The sequence below is a fragment of the Ursus arctos genome, unplaced genomic scaffold, assembly GCF_023065955.2.
Source record: "Ursus arctos isolate Adak ecotype North America unplaced genomic scaffold, UrsArc2.0 scaffold_36, whole genome shotgun sequence".
Taxonomy (NCBI): Eukaryota; Metazoa; Chordata; class Mammalia; order Carnivora; family Ursidae; genus Ursus; species Ursus arctos.
The window spans coordinates 21,267,965-21,281,736 of NW_026623050.1; the positions used below are offsets into that span (position 1 = coordinate 21,267,965).

Here is a 13,772-nt window from a genome sequence, read left to right on the forward strand (position 1 = left end):
ATTGGTTTCCCTTTTTTTACCACCCTCAGCCTTTAAAATATTTAGAAGTTTCCACAGAAAAATTATCTCCATAGTTTAGGAATTATATACATACTGTACCTGAATTCTTCAAGGCAGTATTTCAAAATCAAAAAACATGAGTAAATCATATCTAATACATACATGTTCATTTTCTACCACAGAATAATATACATGTTTAACTTCAATAAATTGAGAAAGGGTATGCTTAAATTTTTGTCTTTTGAATTTTATGGAAAGCAACCAAATTTTACTTATATGAACAAAACTGTGGAAGTCAGTAATTATGGATTTCATATTTATGGGGAAAAAATACAAACCAATCAACCCTGAGTCTTACTCTGTTACAAGCACTATTCCAAGTGCTTTGCGTGTATTAACTCATTAATTATTAAAACTCTTACAAAGTGGGTACTATTATAATTACCATTTATAGAGGAGGCAGAAAAGTCAAATCACTTTATCCAGGGTTCCAGAGCTTGCTTCCAAACAGCGCTATTAGGATTTAAAGTAATACAGTCTAACTCCTAAAATCCAGCTCTTTACCACTACACTGGGCTGACTTACTAGGAGACATCCTTTACCTGACGTTATTATCTACTCAATTTCAGTATCAGCCGCTGGTTTTCATCATTTCCAACGAGAAAATGGAGGGAAAAAATGTCAGAATGAATAGTAAAATGTACCTTTTGAATGGCTTCTTCCATATCCAACTCAAATTGTTCATTCTGTAATAATCTGAGGAATCTCTTGCGCTCCACGAGGTCATCATTTTCATTCTGCACCATTTGGTCCCTGATTTGATTTTGTATCTTTCTTACTGATTGGACATGCAGTTGTTTGCAGTAACTTCTATCTACTAGTTTCTGATGCCTTTCACTGAAGCTCAGAGTTCGCCTTTTAGAAGCCTATAATGGGGGGAAAAAAAGTATGCATACTTTGGTATTCCAAAATCTAATTTTTAAAAGTATACTGCTGCCAGTCTCAGGTACAAAAATAGATAACATAATAAACAAAGGGCCTTCGGCTTCTTTCCTAAATTCAGAGAAATGTAACATAATGAAAAAGTACACATGGTAGATAAATATACTGATATATCAATAAATTACTTTTATTATTCCCCATCTTATAGATGATACATGAAAAGTAAAAGCAACTTTACCCAAGGTTCCTCGGCTTAAATAAATAGCACTAGGATTCAAAGACCCACAGATGAGCTCTATAGACCTAGCTCTTCACCACAACACAGGGAATTCCTCCTCTCCTCATTCTCCCCCACCCTACGCCTCCCTTACCCCTTAGCCAGAAAGTGCCTTTCAGAAAGAAGCTGGTCAGGCTTTCCTAATACAGATTTAATAGGTCAATCCGCTGCTACTTAATTCGTTTGCCCTCTCCTGGACTTTTCCCCCACTTATTTCTTCAACGTTCTTAATCTTTTCCCAAATTTTCAGAAATACAGCAAACAAAATTTTCACTGGGCAGATCTAATAGAGTCTGGGGAAATTTTGAAAAAGGCTGGAAGCCACCGCGAGCGTTGCTTAAACAATAGCACAAGAGGCCGCTGGAAGCAAACTGAAAGAGTTTCCCACTTAATTCTCAGATTAGGCCCTCCAAATCCTTTTTTTTAGATGCAGCCAGGCTCTAAACTACAATTAAATCAATAGATAAACAAGTAGTTTCGACACCCCCGACGGACTCACCATCTTGACAGAGGAAAATCCCCCTCTCGGGATCCAGCCGGCACCACCTCCAGCTGCAACAGCCGTGGCGGGCTGACTGCTCCGATGTTTACGCGGTTTCCTGGCAACTGCCGCCGCTCTAGCGGGTGCGGGGCCCACAGGCGCAGGGCGCGGCCTCTCATTGGGCGCAGCAAGAGCCAATCGGCACTGAGCTTCTTGGGAGGCTTGCAGGGAGGCTGCTTCTCCAGACCTAAGGGACAGGCGGGAAGTTTGGATCCTGTATTCAGGCGCAAGCTCTTTGCAGTCCTCTAGGGCGCTGACGATTTCCCTCGAGCCTCCGAATTCTGTGATTTGGGTGGGGTCGGGAGTCAAGGGGAGGTCTGTGCGTAATTCTATGTAAACAGTTTCCAAACTCCTGTGTAGTACATGGGGCCAACGTCACCTTCCGCTCAGAACATCCCGTGCCCTCAACGCCGGATCTGCGTGAGTTGACGACTGGCTTCATCTTTAGCAGTAGGAACAGGGTCAGCGTCCCCCTAGCTGGGTAACAGGGAGGCTTTTTGGGTAGTGTGTGCTTGCAGCCGCCTTCACCTCAACCCCCAACAGTTAGTCAACTTTGGTAGTAAAATGTATAGGTCACGTGGATCTTCTGCTGTGGAGTGCATGGTCCAGGTACCAAGGAGAGCGCAGATAGATGGTGGCAGGATGTGATCAGGTTTATTTTATTGGCAGGTAGACGCTAAAGTCCATTTTAAATGGAAGCATTTGAGAAAAGGAATAGGTCAGAGAAATTAGTCAAATATATTGATTTTAGAGATGACAGAGAAATCCCTTAAAAACAACAAAATTAAAGGTAGTGTGAGAATTTGACTTAGTTCGTGTTACCTAATTTGAAGTCCATCACATGCAGCAATATGTCTGCTTAAAGATTAATAACCAAGAGGACTTCCAGTTTTAGCTCCAAATGTAAAAACTTGGGAGTTATCACTTCCATCCTCACTACCAGAAGAAGCTGAACAAACTAAACACTGATGATTTTTCTTGGAGTTACCACAGAACTGAGGTCACAGGGCAAACCACAACCCTGAAATCTGGAGAGGTGAATCCAGAGACCTACTTACCTAAAGCAGAAGCCTCTGAGGCCAGAAAGGAGGAATACTTGAATGGTAATTTTGATGAACTCCTGAAGACTAAGTGCGGGCTAGTGTGGGTGAAGCTACTGGGGGCCGCAGTGTTGGGAGGCCCCAGCACTTCCATGGGTTTTGTTTCCCAGAACTCCAGCAAGTTCTCACCATGTAAAACCAAGGAAGATCTCTTGTGGCTCTAGCAGGGGGATAAGGTTAATAATTATTGTCAAATATATCCAGAGCCTTCTCCTTACTAAAGGCCTACTTTCCAGAAGAAAAGACTTTACCAAAGCCATATCCCACCCAGAGCAAGGACAGTTCTCTGACCACAGTCTCCCCCCGCCTTCCTGTCTCTAAGTAGAGAGGAGGGAGCTGAGAAACACTTGTGAAGGTACAGCCCAAGGTCGCTAGAAGAGGTTTAATGATAAAATTATAGAATACTTTTCTTCCCACACTTCCCTACTGCACCAACAGCACTTCAGTATAAGAACAGTTGAGTACAGCAGCAAGCACTGTGAAAACACACTAACAAGGAACGCTTCGGGAAATCCAAAGAAAACAGGAGGGAAAAAAAAACACTAGAGAAATTTAAAGCTTCTAGAATGAACAGCTACAGCAAATACTAAACATAGCCCAACTCCTAGTCATGTAATAAAACCCCTCACATTAAAGCCCTATTTACCTCAATCCCTGTTAACCCAAGATACCCCAGGCAGTTTTCAACAACAACAACAACAACAAAATGGGGAGGCTAAAGGCAAGAAAAAAATTCAGTCTGAAAGGCAAAGTAAGCATCAGAACTAGACTGAGCTATGGCACAGACTGGAGGATTATTAAACAGTAATATAAAATAACCATGCTTAATAGGCTGAAGGATCTGGTGGAAAATGAGGACAACATAGAACAGATGGGTAATGTATGCAGACAAATGGAAACTGAAAGAATCAGAAGGAAATTCTAAAAATAAGAAACACTGTAACAAATGAAGAATGCCTTCGCAGGCTTAGAGGAGACAACACCGTGGAGAGAATCAGTTAGCTTGAAGGTATGTCAAGAGAAACTTCCCAAACTGAAATGCAAGGAGATTAGCAGTAAATAGATAATCCTATTGGGTTTAGAATCAAATTGTTTTCTACATTAGAAGAGGACTGTGTGTGTGTGTGTGTGTGTGTGTGTGTGTGTTGGGGGGATGGTAATTGTCCAGGTTTCTGTCTTTTTGGGAGATCACATAAACCCAGTTACCACAAAAGTCAAATTGACCATATGGATACAGTGCAAAACATTTTGAAAGCATTTAATCCTATTTGTCTAGCAATTTCCACAAGAACTGTATAAAAAACAGGATTTATGCATAGCTTCTTACAAAGTAGCCTGTAATTAAAATTTTGCTCTCAGCAGGAGTTTTTGTTTCGTTTTGAACACTGATTAGTGCCTGGTATGTCATAGGTGATAAATATTTGTTAAATGAATTGAAATTATATTACTGTTATGCACATAGGAGAAAGCTCTACCCAGAAGTCACTCTGAAGTATTGTTCTTCATCATTTAGAGTTCTATCAAATTTACTTATATTTTCAAAGACCAAACTTTTGGTTTTATTAATTTTTTTCTCTCTATATTTTTTGGTTTCCAGTTCCACTGTTCGCTGCTCTTACCATCATTATTTTCTTCCCTGTTTGCTTTGGATTTAATTTGCTCTTCTCTTTATAGTTTCATTAGGTGGAAGCATAAATCTTCATTTAAGACCATTCTTCTTTTCAAATATAAATATTTAATATAAATTTCCCTCCAAGCCTTGCTTTAGCTGCCTCCCAGATTTTGATATGTTGTCCTTTCTCATTCAATTTAAAATATCAAACACTTGTTCTTTGAACCATGAATTATTTAGAAGCATTTTGTTAGTTTTCCAACTATTTCACATTTCCAGGTGTCTTTTGTTACTAATTTCTAGTTAATTCCATTATGGTCAAAAAAACATACTCTGTATCACTTCAGATCTTTTAAGTTGTAAAGGTTTGTTTTATTTTGCAGCATATGGTCTGTCTTGGTAAATGTTTCATCTGTCCCTGACAAGAATATGTATTCAGGTACCTGGGATGAGGTATCCCATAAAGATCACTAAATTCAAATGAGTTAGAGAATGCCGTTCAGGTGTTCCATGTCCTTGAAGCATTTTTGTTTGCTTTATCAATTACTGAGACGGGTGTTGAGGTCATCAGCATAATTGTGGATATGCTTATTTCTCTTTTCAGTTCTTTTTTTTTTGCTGCGTCTTTTAAAGTACTGCTGTTCGGTATATACACCTTTAGGATTATTGTGTCCTGATAACATTCTGATGTTAACATTTGAAAGACCCTCTTTTTTGGTGGTAATGTCCTTTGTCCTGAAGTCTATTCGATATCAATGTAGCCACCCCGCTTTCTTTTAACCAGTGTTTACATGGCATATATTTCTCTATGCTTTTGCTTTTCTATCTAATTATCTTTCTATCTAAATTATGAGCATCTGTATACTTAAAATGGCTTTTCTATAGATACCATATAGTTGGGTATTGCTTTCTTATTCAATCTGATAATCTCCATCCTTTTAAAGTATAATTAACATGCAATGTTATATTAGTTTCAGCTGTACAATATAGCGTTTCAACAATTGTATACATTCCTCAGTGCTCATCAAGATACGTGTACTCCCCTTTACCTAGTTCACCCATGCCCCACCCACCTCCCCTCTGGCAACCACTAGTTTGCTCTCTATATTTAAGAGTTTGGTGTTTAGGGTTGTTTTTTTTTTTTCTTTGTTCATTTGTTTTGTTTCATCACTCATCAGCAGGGAAATGCAAATCAAAACCAGAGTGAGCTATCACTTTACACAATAACAAGTGTTGGTGAGGATGTGGAGAAAAAGGAACCTTCATAGACTGTTGGTGGAAATGCAGATTCGTGCAGCCACTATGGAGAAACGGTATGGAGTTTTCTCAAAAAGATTAAAGATAGAATTATCATATAATCTAGGAATTCTACTGGTATTTACTTAAAAAAAAACACCTAAAACACTAATTTAAAAAGATATATGCACCTCTATGCTTATTGCACATTATTTACAATAGCAAAGGTATAGAAGCAACTCAAGTGCCCTTCCAGAGATGAAATGGATAAAGACGACGTGGGGGGTGTGTGTGTATACATACATTCACCACCAGCATGGAGCCTGACACGGGGCTTGATCTCACAACCCTGAGATCATGATCTGAACCGAAATCAAGAGTCAGACACTTAACCAACTGAGCCACCCAGGTGCCCCTGTTATATACTTTTTACAGTGTTTTTTCTTGATTTTTGGTGGGTTTCATAGTGTTGGATTGAATGCCAGACATCACCTGTAGAACAGGAGAGACTGAGGTAAGTCGTATCTAGGCCTAGAAACAGCACACCTATTGTCCTGCGATGACATTAGCGCCGGAGGCTGAGCCCGCGCCATCAGGAGTTGAGCTGGATTTGAACTTTGTGCTGCTGTGGTTATTTTCAGCACACCACCATCGTCACGTATCTCCAGTGTTATCTTGTGCTTATGTTGGGGCCTAGTTTTCCAGAAGGCTTCTCTCAATGTTCCTGGTTCACCTTTAGCTTAAGGCCTTCCCTATGTTCCTGGCACGTCAGAGACTGTCTCTCCCCACCCTCTGGCTCTCCCCCTCTCCCCCTGCAGGAGATGACTGTTGTTTGTGGCTCATGCTAGCTAGCCAGGTGTGGGAGAAGAGGCTTTTCTGTTATTCTGGTCCAGTCTCGGTGTTAGGTGGGTTCTGGCACACTAGTTGTGAGGGTCTCATAAATTGGAAAAACTTTCCTTAAGGTAAGTACTGTGTTTTCTTATTGCTTTTCAAGAAAGTCTGAAACTCTTAATCTGGCCTATAAAGGCTAGTATGTCTATCTCTTCAGGTTTCTTTTTCAAACTTTAGCCAAAATGGACTTCTTTGCACTCCTTCCTGACAGAAGGCCTTTGCATGTGTGGGTCTCTGCCCTTAATAAGAGCATGTGAACACTGAACACCCCCCCCCCCGGTCATCTTGTGGGTGAGAGAATGCATGCTCTGGATGGCAGAACAGAAAAATAGAAGGAGCCTCAGTTCTTCATGACCACAGACCTAGCACAACAGCCCCGGGCTGCCTAACTCCTGACCTCATGCTGTATGAAAGAGTAAGTTCTAATTTATCTAAGCCTCTGTGTTCTCTTCACTCAGGATTCTGTTGTTACTATTATTAGCCAAATACATTCCTAACAAACCACCATCTCTGTTTAATCTCATGGGTGAAAATGATTAAGAAAAACAGGAGCTTGGGTCACCTGGGTGGCTCAGTTGGTTAAGCGTCTGCCTTCCACTCAGGTCATGATCCCAGGGTCCTGGGATGGAATCGGGCTCCCCAGTGGGGAGTCTGCTTCTCCCTCTCCCTCCCCCGCTTGTGCTCTCTGTCACTGTCTCTCTCTCTCTCAAATAAGTAAATAAAATCTTTAAAAAGAAACAATAAACCTTTTGGAGCATTAATTGCCTTTTTAAATCAATATTTGATTTTGTAGATTAGAAGGTAGAGTAGAAAACCGCTGATTTCCTTTCTCACATTTTCCTGTCTCTCTCTCTCCTTTAATTTCTAGAAGCTACTAGCCAGTTCCCTTCCCATAATCCCTGTGCTCTCGGAATCTTGACCACAACTTTTAATTCTTGGTTTTGATTTCCAAAATACCCATGTAACTTGTTTAATAACTCCCAGAGTCATGTCATTTATACATTGTATAAGCATGCCTTTTGTATTTTCAAATACTTCAAGGATAAAAATGTAGAAAAGGCTACAAGAACACAAAACCTGACGTACACCACTGGAGCAGCTTTCTGAGGGCAACTAGATCAGCAAATTTGAGCATGATCAACTAGTTACCAATGCACCAAGTTTACTAATATGTTACCAGTATTTCTGTACCTTTCTATAAGATTTTACGGGGAGAATTCTCTGAAAAGACTCCACTGAAGTCTAGATACATTATGATTTCTTCATTTCCCTTATCTGCCTAACACAATCCAACGGACAGCTTAGCAACCAAATGGCAGGTTTTTTGGTTGCCTAGTTCGATTCAGGTTAACATTATTTACCTGAACTTCTCACAGATCAATAAATATAAATGTCTTAAAAACATCAACAGGGTACAAATCTGATCATTAAATGTTTACTTACTTGGTAACTATAAGCTCTCTCATATGCAATGGACTTCTAAATCACACCAATATATTAGTTTTTACAAGGAAATATTTGTAAGTTAAAGACTACTTCATTAATCAAATACTCAAAGTATGTCACTCAGCAATACATAGATTATCTATTTAGGCAGCTAAATAATCAATCCCATTGGCTTCTTAAAACAGGCAATTAACATTTCAGAACACACACAGTAAGCAATAGTTTAAGTGCATTACTAATTGCCTGAATTTACCAAAATGTGGCTAGCACAGAGCTCTGAACATAGTATAGGTTAATAAATACACATTGAAGGATTGACAATATTTTTAGAATGCACTATATTTGAGTGGTAGGATGTTCAAAAGGATAATTCAAATGGGTAATCTATTGTGTCAGAGGAAGGAAAAGCTTTGCATTTAGTCAGTAGAAATAAACTAAGGTGAAACCATACAAGTGACCAAAAATTATGAGATAAAAGAAGAATTTTATGGAATGGTTGGCATGCTTTTAATCACAAGAGGTGGGATGGCGGGGTGCTGAGAAACCAACAGGATTCTAAACAGAATTCACGTTCTTGGTCTAAGAGTGCTCACGCTGCACTCCCTGTCGCCCTGGCCGAGGGCCCCCCTGCCTTAAAGCAATGGCATTGTAACAAGAACACTGCGTACTAATGAAGAAAACAGTGACAAAAGGCAGGAACACACACAAACAGGCTAAAATAGGCAACATTCATGGTTGTGTTGTTGTTTTTTGTTTTGGGGTTTTTGTTTCGTTGCAACATTCATGTTGAAGGAAATTCTGGTGAGGAGTTTAACAAAGAGATATACGTGGTAAAGACTGAGATTGTGAGGAAAAGAATACCAAGCACGACTCAGAAGGTTAACTTGAACCTTGAAAGAATTTCTGGGAGCTGCAAACCTTTTCCTCCTCTCTCTGTCCTTGGGTTATTGATCACATGGTTGCATAGCAATATTACCTCTCCTGCTCTACTCATTGGCAATATTGTCTGAGAGGAGCAGAAGGCACAAGCTTTCCCTCGTGGTGTTCTGTGTGAATTGACCTGAAAGGAAGAAAGCAGACAGCCTGCTGCACATTTCTAGATATAACGACTTCCCCAAAAGGTTAGGCTTCCTGTAGTGAGGGTAGATGAGGACAGGTTCAGGGTATAATAGGTTTACTAGAGTAGAATTTGCTAATTCCTAATGGCGAAATGTCACGTGGCATTGGAAAGTATTTTGGCAAACGTGTGCTTCTCTGAGAACCATTGGTTCTAAAGGAAATTTTAGTTATAGCTTCTCGTTTCTAGTCCACACACGGGTATTGTAGAAAGATTCTACAATAATTTATGTAATTTAGTAGGTGATCTATCCAAGAGAGAGATTTTTGGCCCGAATATTCATCTAAATTAAAGACAATTTAATAAATTGCAAGTTAGCTGATTTTACCTGAAAAAAATAGCCTACATTTTTTAAACTAATAGACTGCTTTTTAGAACAGTTTTAGATTTATAGAAAAGTTGATAGACTACAGAGAGTTCCAGTATGTCCTCTCCCCCCTGCACACTCAGTCTCTATCGTTAGCGTCATACATAAATGTGGTACATTTGATACAACTGATGAATCAATATTGATACATTAACTGAAGCCCATGGTTGACATTCAGGTTCCCTCTATTTGTACGGGTCTGTGGGTTTGACAAATACACAGTGTCACGTGTTCACCCTTATAGCATCATACAGAATAGTTACGTTGCTTAAAAAAATCCCCTGTGGACCACCTATTCATCCCTCCCTTCCTCCCAAGCCCCTGGAAACCACTAATCTTTTTACTGTCTCTATAGTTTTTTTTTTTTCTTTTCCCAGAAAGTCATACAGTTGAAAGTACCCAGTATGTAGCCTTTTCAGACTGACTTCTTTCACTTAATCACACGCATTGAAGATGCCTCCATGTCTTTTTGTGGCTTGATAGCTCATTTATTTTTATCACTAAATAATATTCCATTGTATGGCTTTAAAAAAACCAATCATTACATTTAAAGATTTTGTTTCCCCTGTTAAATTATTATCATAAATGCTATTTTATTGTTGAGGAAGGATTTATGCCCTTCCAGCATTGTCTCCCCTTGGAATATAGCTTTTCACCCACAGGTCTAGACTAAAGGTCTAGTGTATGGAAGGGAAAGAGCTTTTCCCAATAATAAACGATGCGTTATATGATTAATATTTCCTAACAGTTATAACAGGATTAAACATAACATAGTTCCTGATCTGAGAGAAGGCATGTTAATAGTATACACTATAAGTTCTAACTATACAGTAGAAATATTTACAAAATTGTATTGCTTTATAAAACGAAGCAATTAAAACAAAGCAATTTTTCTTTCATTCAGAAAAATGCCCAAATCTGATCTAATTTGCAGCAGCCGGACCCCACTTGCAGGTGACTAAGTACTCTGAACATTACACACTTATCTTTTAAATATTGATAATGCCATTTTTCATTTCCTTGACACGAAATCCCACAGGGAATAATTATGCTAATAAACCTTAATGATTCTTGCAAATAAATGATCAAACCAAATTGCTACTGTTGATTTATATTAATGGATGCCTTTAGGATGAGATTTGCCAGTACGGTGCTGCCTCTTGAATCTCAATTCATCTTATTTAGTTGAAGAGTGTACATAGTTTGTTAAATAGATGAAGTGTTTAAAATATAATGTGTTTGTGCAGTTCTCTCACTTCATAATGTTCAAGCATTACCATCTTGCTTGTGGCAAATCTGCATTTAATGGTTTCATTGTATAGAACTTCCTTTCGTACTTTGTCTCACTGTGATCTGCAGTTAGGAAGTGACTATTTCTGGTTGATTCAGAATAAGCCAGTTTCCATATGTTGAATCTGATGGTTTCATTAAGACAGTAAAATCTGTTTCTGGCTATTTGAGCCACCATAATCTGGAATCACACGGACTAGGTGATGATGGGATCAAGAGCTAATAGTTGGGGGTGGGGAAGGATACGGTTAAATGACTTGTCACCCCACGTACACCTAGATCAGTGGGTCCCTTCCTTCCCTGCTCTCTCACTTTTCATCCTTGCTCTTGGCATCCCTCCAATTCCACTGGAAAGAGGAAGTTGCTGATGTGGTGAATTCTAAGGTAACCCCAGAAAGTAACTATAGACACGTGATACATGCACTTTCAAGGTTGGGGACACCACACAGAAAGAAGGCTTATTCATTGTGGATATGAATAAAATTTTATCTGAGTAATTTTTTTTAAAGCCACATTTATTTAGGGGCGCCTGGGTGGCACAGCGGTTAAGCGTCTGCGTTCGGCTCAGGGCTTGATCCCCGCGTTGTGGGATCGAGCCCCACGTCAGGCTCCTCCGCTTCTTCCTCTCCCACTCCCCCTGCTTGTGTTCCCTCTCTCGCTGGCTGTCTCTATCTCTAATAAATAAATAAATCTTAAAAAAAAAAATAAAGCCACATTTATTTAAAATACCATGAAGTTCAGAGGGGCCTGGCTGACTCAGTTGGTAAGGCCTATGACTCTTGATCTCGGGGTCTTGGGTTTGAGCCCAATGTCCAGGAGAGTGATCACTTAAAAAAATAAAATAAGATACCATGTAGTTGGAAAAAAATATTACCTTCATCTAGATAATTGCCTCAATTGCCCATTTTTGTGCATTTTGTCACAAGCATATGAGAAAAACAGTCCAGACACAACAGGTATAGGAACAGAAATGAATGAAAAGTGTTATAAATTAGTATTAAAATAGGGGATCAGCACATACATATCGTGTGTATATAAACAGGATATGCGACAGCAAATAATAATTGCTTAGGGATTTGTCATCTGGCGCAGAGGGACCGCAACTTGGTTAGTGGTGAAGCAAAGATGACCACGTTCGATTCATTGTAAAGAACAGAGGCGTCTCTTTCTCAATTATAAAGCTCTTACTGATTTTTAAAAATACGTATGTGTGTATTGATATATAAGCACATATATATGTAAACTATATTCAGAAAGTTTTTTTTTATTACTTAACTTTGGAAAAAGTACCTAATTTGATCAAATTTGTTATATTTGTGACATTTTTTCCTAATGGAAAATTAATTAGACCAAAAATTTTTAACCACTAAATGCATTATTTTATTCATTGTGGAATGTTCCAATTTAGCAAAAAAAAAAAAAAAAAAAAAAAAAGGAGCAATGCAAATATGCAATGATAAGGAGATGATTAAATAAATAATAGCACATTAGCTATGTACCTAGAGAATGTGGGTATGTCTGGAGGGCTAGAGGGGCAGGCCCAGGAGAGATGATTTGCAGAGAGCCCGAGCAAACTTGTAGGAGAGGAGAATGGAAGCTCAGAACGTGAGCACCCAGTCTAAGATCCTGGAGAGAAAGAGGCACACAGTAACCCTTCCGGAGGAATGGCAAATGAAGACAGCAGCTACCTGAGGAGGGAGAGCCAGAGAACCCAAGCTGGCTGTGAGCACTTGAAGCGAGGCAAAGGAGTATTGGTGCAAGGCTATTGACATTGTCTTAAGACTCAGCCCTGCTTGGTCCACTGCCAGAAACCAGAGAGGAATTATGGGGCTGTAGGAAGAGGGAGACAGGGAAGGGAGGAAATGGGGGAGGAGGAGTGAGAAAGAGAGGCTGTATCAATTAACTAATAGAGCTAACAGACAGGAATGGCCCAGAAATACTGTAACAACTTTACCTTGCGATAATAGATGATAAAGGGTATAAGGAAATGCAGTGCAAAACATTCAGGAAGCATTTTCCTGCTGCCTGATATCTACTGAGCACCTGCTAGACACCAGTCTCTTCATATATAATATAATCATCCAGACAAACCAGTTCATTTTACATGTGAAGAAAACAAGATTCAAAAGAAGCAGCTTGCCAAATTCATGGAAGGGGCCAGTCATGGGACAGAGTTTTGTATCAAGTCTGCCTCCCCAGCTCTTTCACAAAGTTCAGTCGTTTTCAAATTATGGATCACAAATAAGAAAGATAGAAAGATGAAAGAAGGGAAAGAAGGAAGGAAAGACGGGGAGGAAGCGAGGGAGGGAGGAAGAAAAAAGGAAGGAGGGAGAGAGAAAGAGAAAGAAGAAAAAGAAAAGAAAAGGAGGAAGGAAGGAAGGAAGGAAGGAAAGAAAGAAAGAAAGAAAGAAGGAAAAAGAAAGAAAGAAAAAGAAAGAAAGAAAGAAAGAAAGAAAGAAAGAAAGAAAGAAAGAAAGAAAGAAAAAAAAAAAGAAAAGAAAAAAGAGAAGAGTGAATCATGATGTAAAATGTGTTTCTTACTATGGGTCAAGGTCGAAAAAGTCTAAAAACTACTGAATTAGAGCACATTCCCTCTCTTTCCCAATCTTAGGGAGATGCTTCTAACTTCTAAATTACAGCAAATTTCTCATTTTATGGAATATTTTCCACAATGCCTGGGGCATCATTCCATACAAAATCTTTTTTTTTTTTTCAAATAATCACGGAGTCTAACACGTTTCAAGTTTTTTCCACAAACTATACCAATCCTGCCCATAATGATGGAGTGTATACCAAAGTGATCCCCATTTATTCTTTCCAAGGATTCTGGAAATATGGGGAATGCTAGGAGAAACTGATCCAAGCATAAAGGCTACCTGGAGAAAGGAATCAATGGTTTCAATCCTAACTTTGGAAGCAGTCAGTGCCAGAGAATCCAATTTTAAATAAGCAG

The 13,772-nt window shown here is 39.2% G+C and overlaps 1 protein-coding gene across 1 annotated transcript in view; it reads right to left on the bottom strand.

Annotated features, from left to right (window-relative positions):
* The window catches only part of MNS1 (meiosis specific nuclear structural 1), a 44,972-nt gene extending 42,577 nt beyond the window's left edge, over window positions 1-2,395 (bottom strand). Inside the window, exons 1-2 of the mRNA XM_026518547.4 lie at window positions 1,719-2,395; window positions 705-926 (exon numbers count right to left, since the gene is read on the bottom strand). Coding sequence (XP_026374332.1) covers window positions 705-926; window positions 1,719-1,721 — 225 coding nt within the window. The 5' untranslated portion in view covers window positions 1,722-2,395. The remainder of the gene's footprint in view (window positions 1-704; window positions 927-1,718) is intronic.
* Window positions 2,396-13,772: the final 11,377 nt, after the last annotated feature.